We start from the raw sequence: 13,168 nt of genomic DNA on the forward strand, positions 1-13,168 counted from the left end.
TAATAAGCCAAAAAAATGGAGAGGCCAAGTCATTACATAATTTACTCAATATTCAACATTTTTTACAATTTTTCTTAAGAAAATCATCAGTATAACTTATAATTTATGGTGTGCCTTGGACACTCTTACGCCCTTTAATTGGGTTCGCCAATGTTGCATAGTCGATCGACATGGTTGTCCGTCTAAACGTTATAGACACGGGCAGCTTGTTCATCATTTCCTGATATCATGTTGATAGAAGAGTCATGTGCCTGTGCCATGAAGGAGCATGCTTTTACAGCTTCCGAAACTGTAGTGTGTATGTGCTCCTCGCCGATGATTTCAATACACTTGGAACAATGCATTTTCTTCATTAATTCACTTCCTGGGTTTGCTAAATGTAGCTGCACCATAACACCAAGTCAAACTCAAAAATTATGCAGATTTACCTTTAGGTGTTTATTTGAATAGCAACACTTATTTATAATTTTTTGGTTTTAGACAGAGTCTAACTATGTAGTAAGAGCCGCATAAGTGACAACTCAAGACCTAATTATTTGAGAACGGCTTGACTTTTTAAAATCTATATATACTTTTTCACTAATTTATTAAAAATATATTATTTATATTTAAAAGAGCAATAAGCGTTAGTCAACATTGTATTATTCATGTCAATAATTTTCATTAATAACAGTTAATACATAGTAGTGTAGTGTTTATCAATTACTATTTTTGGGTTGATAGTAATTCGGTATTGTTTGATATTATTTTTTTTTGAGTAAATCATTGAATCTAGACAGTCAAGTATATTATATTGTTCATTTCTTGTATTTTAGCGGTTGATTGAGTTAATAAGTAAAATATTATCTTGTTTAATTCATAAAAAATTGATACTCTATCAATGATATTTTTAAAAAAACTGAAACATGCACGTTTATATTATAATTTTCGCTCCAAGTCCCTAAAATATTCGAAACGGACGTGATTTTAGAAACTCATTAAATTATGTGTACATCTCAAGTGAACTTTCAGATGATGTTACTAAGGGTGAATCAGAAATAATTTTTTTCACTAATTAGTATATAATAAGGATAAGTTTGCATATATTCGACCCTTAAAATTCATCCTAAGTAGAAGCTACTTAATGTCAATTGGATAATGGAATATCGTTTGTTGTGGTATTTTAGGTGTGTAGCAGGGTTTACCTTTAATTTTCTTGCCTCTGTTAGTTTCTTAACTTCTTTCAACAAGCTGATTCCACTTGTATCAATGCTACCTACGGCTGTAATGTTCAAATGATATTAGTCATTGCCCCTGAAAAGATATTTTGGCACAAATTTAAAATAAATTAAAAAAATATTCCTTTGATGACATTTTTTTTGAAGTTTGATAAACAATTTAATTACTGAGCTTTGTTTATTAATTTTGTAATTCAAACATATTGTTAGACAGTTTAACTCAAAAAAATTAGATCAGGTGTTAAGTGTCTAACTTGACTATTTATGAAAAAATCTCTAACATGTTGAAAAATTAATAATGACAAATTGTTGTATGAGAACATATCACTGTGAGACACACCTCATACATTGTTGAATAGCTCATCTAACACATATTAAGAGCATATGAGCTCTTTGTTTGAGGCCATCTTACCGTGAGACAGTCTCTCAGAAGAGTATCTGAGTGATAATAGCTTGATAATGCATTGTTTTGTTACTTAATTACAATAGACAAACACTTATATGTAATTCAAACTAATTTAATTAAGAAAGGATTAAATTACCTCCCAAATCAAGTATGATATGTTGCAAAGGTTGTTCTCCACAAGATTTGGTTCTATTTTCTTCTTCTTCATAAACCCATCTCATAATTCTACATGCATTTGAGACATCAATATAGTAAATGTGATCTAATTATTAATTTTCATTATTAGTAGTTTTTCAAATTAAAAAAATAAATAATTTTACCTTTCTCTTAAATAGTTTGTGCAAATAAAGTTAATGGGACCTTCAATTTTTAAAATGAGAAGTCCAACAATTTTTTGGGCAAAATCATAATGTTCAATGCTTCTATAAGAAGTTGTGTTTGGTATATTTCCAAGCATCATTGTCTTAGGCCTTGCTGCCACTAAAAGAAGCCTCACCAATGATAGACAAATCTGTAATATTATATTATACATCAAATTATTATAGAAAAAGTTAGATAAAATAATTTAATTTTTTATTGATTCTCTTATAATGATTTTAATTTTTAATTAACTATAAATAATATAAACTTAAAGTTGTTATCCTCTATTATCTAAATTTTACCTATAAAACATGCCATTTATGCCTAAAAAAACCATTGTGTTATAGTTGCGATAATATTTAAAGTTCGTATTAATCATCGCTAATCAAATATTTGAATTATTGCAAGTAAAACATAAAAAGGTTATATTATCCCAGGCAAGTTTTTTTCAATTTTATACAACATAATTTAGAATTTTAATCATCAGCGTAATTTTTTAATTATGTTCAATAGAATCCTAACTTATATTCTTTCTAAACTTATAATCATCAAAGCCTTAACATGAAAATAAATTGAAAATTTAAATAAGGTGAAAGATAAAAGTTACCGCAATAATCAAGCCATCATCAACGGATCCAAAAACAACTCCAAAGTAGGCACCAATGCAAATGACAAAATCAAATTTGTCAATGTTCCACAATTCAATAACTTTTTGGTATTTGATGAGGCCAAGCATAGCATTCACGATTATAGATGAAAGCACAACATACGGAGTGTACCGAAACAATGGGATCAGAACCAATAACGTTATCATTACTGTTATTGACATCACTATGTTCGACACCACGCTCTTACATCCTGCACTGAAATTCACTGCTGTCCTTGAAAATATTCCTGCATATATAATTTCAAAAGGGCATTATTATTTGTCGCCACCCTTTTCATTTTATCGCCACCCCCTCTCCTAATGAAATTACGAATTTGCCCCTGATTTTTAAAAATTTACAAATTTGCCATTGAGTTAATAAATTTTCATTTTCATTTTTTTTTAATTTTTTTAATTATTTTTATTTATATTATTATTGTTATTATTATTATCATAGTTATTATTATTATTATTATTATTATTATTATTACGGTTATTATTATTATTATAACGGTTATTATTATTACGGTTATTAATAATAATAATAATAATAATAATAATACTAATAATAATAATAATAATAACATTAATAATAAAAATAATAATAATAAAAAAAAAAAAAAAAAATATCAGTCGCACAAAACGTGCGACTGACAGTCGCACAAAGCAGTCGCACGTTTTGTGCGACTGATATTTTTTTTTTTTTTTTTTTTTATTATTAATTTTATTATTATTATTATTACGGTTATTATTATTAATTTTATTATTATTATTATTATTATTATTAATATTGTTGTTGTTATTATTATTATTATTAAATTATTATTTGTTTTAATTATTATTGTTATAACTGATGTAAGAAAGAAAGCATAAAAATTGACAAACACAAAACAAACAGAATTTACGTGGTTCACCGACAATGTGTCAACTAAGTCCACATGCAGAGGAGAGAAAAATTTTATTAGTAAAAGAAACCCAAAATACAAATATTGGCTAGATTATAGAAAATAAAAGTTTATAAATTACTCCAATACATAAAACCTTAGCCAAAACAGATTTTTTTGGGATGATGCAAAACTAATGCCCAAGACTCCTTTTATAAGGAGAAGAATAACAAGCCTTTGTTATTCTTCCGATGTGGGATAATGATAAACATTAATCTTCCAATGTGGGATAATGAAAAACATTAATCTTCCAATGTGGGATAATGACAAACATCAATCTTCCAATGTAAGGTTATGTCTTGAATCCCATATTGGAAGATTGATGTTTGTCATTATCCCACATTGAAATATTAATGTTTTTCATTATCCCACATTGGAAGATTAATGTTTATCATTATCCCACATCGGAAGAATAACAAAGGCTTGTTATTCTTCTCCTTATAAAAGGAGTCTTAGGCATTATTTTTGCATCATCCCAAAAAAATTTGTTTTGGCTAAGATTTTCTGTATTGGAGTAATTTATAAACTCCTAATTTCTATAATCTAGCCAATATTTGTATTTTGGGTTTCCTCTAATAATAAAATTTTACGCTTTCTTTCTTACATCAATTATAATAATAATAATTAAAACAAAAATAATAATTTAATAATAATAATAATAACAACCACAATATTAATAATAATAATAAAAAAAAAATTAAAAAAAAAATATAAGTCGCACAAAACGTGCGACTGTTTTGTGCGACTGTCAGTCGCACGTTTTGTGCGACTGGTTTGTGCGACTGTCAGTCGCACGTTTCGTGCGACTGGTATTTTTTTTTTAAAATTTTTTTTATTATTATTATTTTTATTATTATTTTATTATTATTATTATTATTATTATTATTATTATTATTAATAACCGTAATAATAATAACCGTTATAATAATAATAATAATCGTTATAATAATAATAATAATAATAATAATAATAACAATAATAATATAAATAAGAATAATTAAAAAAAATTAAAAAAAAATGAAAATGAAAAGTTATTAATTCAATGGCAAATTTGTAAATTTTTAAAGATCAGGGGCAAATTCGTAATTTCATTAGGAGGGGGGTGGCGATAAAATGAAAAGGGTGGCGACAAATAAGAATCGGGTTTCAAAATCTTAATCAATCACTTTAATTTATAAATCACATAAAAAATATATTTATAAAATAAGTAAAATTTAAAAAGATAAATTACAATCTAAAAAAAGTCACCCTATCAAATTCTTTCATATGAGTTTGATTTATCAAGGTGGCAAATAACTGTTATTAACCTAGAGTTACTCCATATATAACTATAAGTACATACAAATTTAGTTCACCAATAATTCATAATCAATAATAGTGATTTGTAAATCACCACTAAAAGACAAAAATCATAATAATAAAATAAACAAAATTATAAAAATTAGTAAATTAAAATATAAAAAAACTCCCACCCTATCAAATCCTATCATATAAGAATGATTTGTTAACTTCACAAATAACTTTTATTTACAAAGACTTCATTTTAATTTATTAGATTCAGTGTTGTCTTGGATATTTTAAGAGTCTTGATCGAAAGCAAGATGTTTAAATACAAACATTATTCTTTTTAAAGTGACAAGTGATAAAATACAATCATTACTATGTTACTTAAACATTATAATAACGGATGAAAGAAATATCAAATTATATTAATCGAAAAATAAATAACTAGTCATTAACAGGGTCACAGATAACCATTAATTATTGAAAATCATTGACATGTATTATATATTCACTTTTTCATCTATGTAATGTAAGTATATTATACCTCTTATATAATATATCAAAAACATTTAGGCCTCTCAAAATAACGGAGCCTGAACCATTGCTCATGGTGCTTTTGTGAAAAGCCGGCCCTAGTTAGATTCGTATATATTACCTATATTACTTCTGTTCCAAAATACTTGCAACAATTGTGACATATAACAATTCCAAGTATAATAGAACGGAAGAAATATGAAAGCTGAATCAGCTCTACCACATCAACAACAGCTCAGGGCCCCCTAATTTTTACGGTCCAATAAAATCAATATTTCCGACTTTAAATTAAATATTAAAAAATATAATGCTTCTAGCAACATATCATGTTCATATAATCTATTTCAAAACTTTTCATAATTAATAATGATTCTTTAGCTTGATAATGACTATTTGTTTGATAATTATTGCTTTTGAGTTTTTGCCTATGATGCTATTTAATTTATTTATTTTCCATATGATGCTATTTAATTTATTTATTTTTCATTGATAATTATTCGATTTAGGTACCTAAATAGTGCTATTATTCATATCAAAAAGCTCAATTTAGGTACCATTGATGATTATTTGTTTGATAATTATTGCTTTCGTTCAGGGTCCTTAAAAAACAACTCTGGATGGAAGATAGAGTTGGAGTGAGATAAGAGATGATGATTCATGAAAATGGACCTGTAGTGAGATAGCAAGAAGTGCATGAGCCAACAATGTTCATTAACCCAAATGCTAGCATCTCTTTATTCCCATCAATGTGGTAGTTCTTACGCATAGCAAAGCTCCGACCAACTGCAACACCTTCCTGTTCATTCAATTCTTGGAGTTAAATAACAAACAGTAAGGCTTTAACTATCAGCGCAAGTTTTTGGTTGACTTGATTTATTTACAGTATGAAAAACCAACGGAACATAAGGGTTATGGGTTTAAATGTCTTCCACCCTTCCGTCTCAAGTGGAATATTTAGCACTGTAGAAAATGTATTGCATCTACACTTTTAATCTAAAGAATTATCGTGTAAGAGATGTGACAGAGTATATAATATATGACGTGTCTTCAACTCAAGTTTTTGGTTCATTAATCTTCCTCATACATCGGTAAATAGCTAATGGTTGATGTGATGATGTCCAACAATTGGCTTGATGCTAGGGTGTTGTGTAAATGAATTTAAGATACTTGTTGATCGGTCAAACAAACTATAAAAACTTATTTAGTAAATAAATTCGACCAAAAAACTAATTTTAAATTGAAATAAAAATGTTGACTTAGCTTTTTTTAAGCTTGTTTGCTTATCAGTCATTATTTCTCAAATAAAAAACAAGTATTTAGAAATTAATAACTAATTTCAAAAACATTTTTACCAGTTAATCAAACAAGCAATTAAACCCACCAACAATCAATTGTTAAACATCACGACTATATTAACTACTAGGAGTAGTATAAAAAAGAGAAAATTGTCTGAAAGTTTCTAATAAAAAAAAATTTTCTAAAAAGTACCAAATAAAAAAATTTTGCCAAACAATACTTAATAAAAAAAATTTTCAAAGAGTACCAAGTAAGTTTTCCTTCAGTTGAACGTCAAATATAATGGTTGATTGGTCAAAATCGAAAATTATTGTTCCTCATCTTTAATTTCGATTTTGAGTAAAAAAAATAGAGGAAGAAGATTGTGAGGAAATTAAATCGAAAAAGAAATTGAAAATGAGGAAGAAAAATATTCGATTTTGACCAGTCAACCGTTAAATTTTACGGTCAACTGAAGGAAAACGTTAATTGGCACCCTTTGACAAAAAATTGTTAGATATTTTTTGACAAAACCTTTTTTATTAGATACTTTTAAAAAAAAATTATTAGATTACTTACTAACATTTTTCCCTATAAAAAAACTTACAGCCAAGCCAATAATAGTGGTAACAGTAGCAGTCTTAATTACTGCGGATAAATGGGGTGACTTAAAAGCCAAGTCATTGAATGAGAGCGGATTCAGTCCTTTCTTCAATAGTCCAATCTGACCATGCATAACATAATTTACTATATTATATTTTTGTTAATCAAATTAAAAAAAAAATTAGTCTATTTTATTTTCACAATCTAAAATTTATATTCATATGATGAATTATTACGTTTAAAATTATCACTGACAGTATATGTCAACTACAATTCATGAATTTAATTCAAAATAAAAGTTTCTATTTTCCAATGTATTATTTAGGGTTGCCAAACACTACCGCTATATTTAACTTGAAATTCATTTCTATCATACAAACTAATAAAAATGTTAAAAAATGACAACTGTCATCCTTAGAAAGCATTGACAAATAGAATTATTATAGTGGAAAATAATTGACTACAAGACAATATTTAGCTAATTTAGAATTTGATTTTTTTTTTATTTGGAATTCATTTCTATATGCCTAACCTCAAATTTAATACGTTCAATTGAATGAAAAGTGATGTATTCAATAAATAATTTTTCAAAAAATCATTATTTAATTTTTGTTTTAAAAATCATATTTTCGATAAATTTCATCACGATAACATACTTGTATTATTCTTTATTATTATATTTTTATAATTATATTTTATACTAATAAATTCGTGCATTATACAAGTTTCTATACTAGTATGCTATATTAATCCAAATACTACAATTAGCAAATTTAAATTTTAAATTTATAAATTATAAGTAAATATATATTCATTAATTTTAATATTAAAATTAATATTTTATATTATTAAATAAATGAATTTTAGATTGTCAAACACTAATCGATAAAGTAATAAGTTACTTACGACTGGAACACCATGTTTGTCGGCGTGAGTGAGGAACACTATCAGGCTTCCTACTATAACTGATATTAGGGGAGCCATCGCACTTATCCAAAACATACCTGCTTTTCTCTTACTCTAATTTTTTTAATCAAATTGGAACATTTATAAAATAATATATATCAGTTTATTATGAAATTTTCCCCTTTAATTTTTTATTTAGTATTACAAACATAAAAGTTAAGCAAATCAAGAAAAAACAATAAAAGTGAATGAAAATGTAATTTATAGGAAAATGGAAAAAATGTGTGGATATAATGAAAACATAATTTAAATATACGTATGAGAAGTAAAGAAAGAGCGTGAGTCATAGACAAAAAAACATAACAAAACTTGTTAAACGGAATTAATTCTGTTTAGTTCACCTTTAAAAAAATAAGTAATCCGTAAAAATCAATTTTAATTAGAAAAATGGGTTATAATAAGTAAAATCAGTTACAATCAGTAAAAATCAATTTCAATCAGTGTAAATCAATTAGAATTAGTACAGTTCAGTTATTATTCATAATTAAAAATCAGTTAACATCAGAAAAATAATTTTCAATCAATAAAAATCAATTTCAATTGGTATAATCAGTTTCAATTAATATAAATTATTTTAATCAACTAAATCAATTTCAATCACTTGAATTAGTAAAAAAAATTCATATGGCATGTTTTGTAACTTGGAATTCATTTTCAAATATTGAATTGGCCTAAATATTATGTTTCGCAAATCTTCAATTTGAAAATGTGAAATTTGGTCATTTCCATTGAATTTCAATAACAAAGTAAAAATGGGCCAAATATCAAAATTCGAAAATTCCAATTACATAAGTGTCATTTACAATTCTTAAATTTGAATACCAAAATTAATTTTTCTATTTTCAAATAAATTCTATATTGTCAAACACTATCTAAACAAATTGTTGAGTATGAAAAATGATGAGCAAATTAGTTGATAGTGTATATTAGTTCATTGTTACTTACGTAGTATTTTGTGAGTACCATAAAGATGATAAAGCCACAAGCTAGAATCCCAGTCTGCCACTTCCACTATAACAACAAATTAAGATAAATTATTAATTATCAATTTACTTGAGATAGATATCCATATAATACCGGTTTATTAAAAAAAATTTAAAAAAAAAAAACAAAAAATTTAAAGTTTCGAACACAAATTAAACTACTACTTGAATATAAATAGTAATAAAAATTTAAAGCAACTTAAAGAGATTTCAGCCTTCTTCGCCAAGAGGTCCAAAATAGAGTTCTTAAATGGGATGGGATGGGTCAAAAAAGTTAATGGTTCGGGTTGATGTGAGGCAACTCAATTTATAATGGTCAGGTACGGGTCAAAGCCCATTTAGACTTGACTCACCCCGACTCGTTTAAAAAGTTCGATCATTAAGTAATCTTTTAGTCCGACTTTGTAGCCCGTTGGATTCATCCGCTATATATAAAAAAAATCATATAAATATAAATAAATTTAAAAAATGTGAGAAGATTTTAATGGCAACCAGACCCAATAAAAACCCGCACCGACTTAGCCCGATCTTTTACATCAAAGTCCATAATAACGATACAATCCATTATCAATCCAACTCGGTAATCACCCATTTAAAAGACTCTTGACCCGTTGGACTGGTCGATCCGCCCCATTAAACACCTCTCGTCCAAATTAAACATACAACCCTAATATTAATTTAAAAATGGTTTTTCTAAATATCACCAAATCACAAATATCTCTAAATTGTGTTACCCTCGCCGTTAAAAGAAAAAATAAAATTAAAGATACTAACTTATAAAGTGTATATAGAGTCGTGTATAGATATTACCTCATGAAATCTAGAGAAAAGATTAGTTAGTAATGTAATAAAATTGGTTTTATGAGGGAAATGTTGTAATCCCAGAATTGTTTTAAGCTGTTCAAGACAAACTTTTGTTGCAACTCCTCCCATGAATCCCAATATGGTTGCATGAGATAGCAAGTCTACAATAAACCCCAGTCTGTCAAATCACAAAACATTCAGATCAATTTTAATATGAACCATAAATCAATCTCATAAAAAATAATCCAAATAAATCCTCTTATCTTACTCTCCCGGATTTCTATCATTTTCACTTAAATTAAAGTGGTAAAAACTAAAAATAGGTATACATAAAAGTTTAAATGATATACATATTTCAGTGGCAATTTTGTAAATATTTAAACATTTTCTAAAAAGTGTATATACATGCTTAAAAGTATACATATTCAAATGACATTTTTATAAATAATATGAAAATTTTCCTTCACAAAATTATATACACCTTATAAGATAGTATCTATACATTTTGTCACAAATATGTATATCACAATCTAGTTTTCAATTTTCACCACTTTAGTTATATATATATATATATATATATATATATATATATATATATATATATATATATATATATATATATATATATATATATATATATATATATATATATATATATATATTTCATTTTTTAGCATTGTTTATGGGAAACTTTTAATTTGCATTTTATAGCATTGATTTCTAGATATAAATATTAGTTATTGAAAGTTAGGGATAATAAAAATTGAATTAGTGTTTTAGTTAAGTATGGAGAACAAAATGTAGCATGTGTAATTATTATTACCTGAGAATTCCAAAAGTTGTTTGAATAAAGCCAGCAATAAAAGTAGTTGTAAAAGCGAGTTGTAAATACTGGGTTGGATGCTCGGTGGGGCTAACAACCTTCCCAAGGGTATCACTGAATAATAGAGATGCAACTGCAATTGTTCCTATTGCCAAATCTCTTGAGCTTCCCATTATTGCGTAAATCAACGGTGGTACAACACTTGAATCTACGCGTAATTTTATGTTTATTATTAATTTTTTGAGCGGAATATACTATGTATTATAACGATGGTGATTTTTGCTAAATATAGTTTTTAATAATTCATATTAACTTTTCATAATTTTTAATAATGCACAATTAAAAATATTAAAGATTAAATAAGTGCATTAAATACAGTACATAAAGTGAATGGAATGTTAGTACTGAATTGGAGGAAGTAGTTTTTTTAAGTGAAAAAGTAGAAGTAATTTTCAATACATAAAGTTTTTTCAGAGTTTTACTAAAAATGCAATTTATCCAATTTAACTTTTTATCAAATTTTACTTATTTTATTAAATTATATGCATCACATAAATATCAAATATTACGCTAGAAAAAAAAAAGAGTATCAGATATTTAAATTGTTGAAGATATATTTCCCATATACAACGAACTTATTCTATAAGTTTACTGATTTACATCTTCTCTTTAATACTCTTTTCTTTTCTTTTTTTTTTGACTTACATTCTCCATTTTTAATAAATAGCTACATTTAAACAGTATACATTGTTTATCAATTAATATTATTTTATAATTTTTCTGCGAATGTGTAAAAAAACACACAATTATATTATGTTTTCACTATATTGACTTTTTATAACTTTTAATTAAGCTAAGATATTAAATCTTAAAATGTACATTAAATTGTGTGAAAATTAAAAGCATAGCTATTAAAAATTAATGAAACAAGCACTAAACTTTGTGGTATAAACTGAAAAATGCAAAGAAACAAGAATTTCAAAATAATGCATAAAATTTATTCACGAAATAAATTGATAATATTGCTATCACTCATACCATATCATATCATACCATCATACCGAATTAGCGATTATCTAAATTCCAAAATATTGATGGGCGAATATCTAGTAACTAATTGAATGAAAAATTATCCCAATTCCCAATTATATTATCATATTAATTAAGTACTCTATATGTTCATCGCAAAACTATTAATCCCTTAGAAAAAAGAAAATTATTTTATGCCAAATAGATAAAAATGTATTTAGCTATCCAAATTGACCCAATTAACTGAATTTAAATAGGACCTAATTCAACCCAATTTAAAATAACTCATATTTTAAAAATTAAATTAAAATAAAATGCTCAAGAACTCAAATTAAATCGACCGAATACCTAAATGAACACCTCTAAACGCAATAATCAAGTTGACTCGATCAACTGAATTTTAATAGAACCTAATCCGATTCAATTTAAAATAACTCATATAATAAAAAATTAAAATAAAATACTCAAAAACTCAAATTAAAACGACCTAAATACCGAAATAAATACCTCTACTTGCAATAATCGAAAAAAAAGAAGAAAAAGAACTTACATAGGCCAATAAGGGGTGGTAAAGAGGCCAAATTGGCATAGCTAATTCCTTGAGGAACAGCGAGACTAGCAATTGTAATGCCAGCAATAAGATCCGATTTAAACAATTTCAAATTGTAACGAGGCGCCCATTCTAAAATTGGTACAAAATATTGTATTATTAATAACATTCTTCTAAGTAATGGTTGTTTTTTCAATCTTCGAAAAGGATCATCGGAAAAAAATGTCTCTTTAATATTTGCCTGCAATATATTAACAAAAGTTTTTTCCTTTGGATTTGGAACTCCGCTTTTCAATTCGAATTCGCTCTTGCTCTCCATCTAAAAACATATACGTATGTATATATGTATATGTATAAATAGAGATTAAGTCGGCTTTTTGCTTACGTATACAGATAGATAGAGAATATAGAGAAAATAGAGAAGAGTAATTCGAAATCTAATCAGAAAATTTTTAAATTATTAGAAAAATTCAAAAGTACTAGGCTTTTTGGTTACATATATAGAGAAAATTGAGAAAAATAATTCAAAACCTAATAGAAAAATTCAAAATTATTAGACTTTTTGGTAAGTTATATAGATGATCGATGGAAATAATTTACTTCCCTATTCAAAATTGATATCAGACAGATTTTTTTAGTTATGCATATATTAATTAAATATAATAAACGAGTCATAATTCAATGCTAAATTAATAGGAAAACCCAAAATTAGGTTGGAACTATGAATAGTGTGTGTGTGTCATG

At 26.1% G+C, this 13,168-nt stretch overlaps 1 protein-coding gene across 1 annotated transcript; it reads right to left on the reverse strand.

The window, feature by feature from the left end:
- Positions 1 to 84: 84 nt before the first annotated feature.
- On the reverse strand, positions 85 to 12,743 carry LOC130805467 (sulfate transporter 3.1-like). Its single transcript, XM_057670242.1, has 12 exons — positions 12,425 to 12,743; positions 10,846 to 11,053; positions 10,029 to 10,200; positions 9,181 to 9,246; positions 8,176 to 8,289; positions 7,274 to 7,390; positions 6,061 to 6,187; positions 2,591 to 2,877; positions 1,944 to 2,134; positions 1,760 to 1,848; positions 1,185 to 1,261; positions 85 to 383 (listed from the first exon to the last, which is right to left on the reverse strand). Exons 1-12 carry the CDS (start codon positions 12,741 to 12,743, stop codon positions 183 to 185), a joined length of 1,968 nt encoding a protein of 655 aa, XP_057526225.1. The 3' UTR covers positions 85 to 182.
- Positions 12,744 to 13,168: the final 425 nt, after the last annotated feature.

This window comes from Amaranthus tricolor, chromosome 2 (assembly GCF_026212465.1).
Source record: "Amaranthus tricolor cultivar Red isolate AtriRed21 chromosome 2, ASM2621246v1, whole genome shotgun sequence".
In the NCBI taxonomy this organism is placed as follows: Eukaryota; Viridiplantae; Streptophyta; class Magnoliopsida; order Caryophyllales; family Amaranthaceae; genus Amaranthus; species Amaranthus tricolor.

What these genes read in the sequence shown, in the direction of transcription:
- LOC130805467 (XM_057670242.1), bottom strand. Translation starts at nt 12,743, where the DNA reads ATGGAGAGCAAGAGCGAATTCGAATTGAAAAGCGGAGTTCCAAATCCA. An exon ending in CCACTATTATTGGCTTGGCT is followed by an intron (nt 6,188 to 7,273) that starts GTAAGTTTTTTT and finishes TTGAATGAACAG; the next exon opens with GAAGGTGTTGCAGTTGGTCG. An exon ending in TATCATACTTGATTTGGGAG is followed by an intron (nt 1,262 to 1,759) that starts GTAATTTAATCC and finishes TGAACATTACAG; the next exon opens with CCGTAGGTAGCATTGATACA.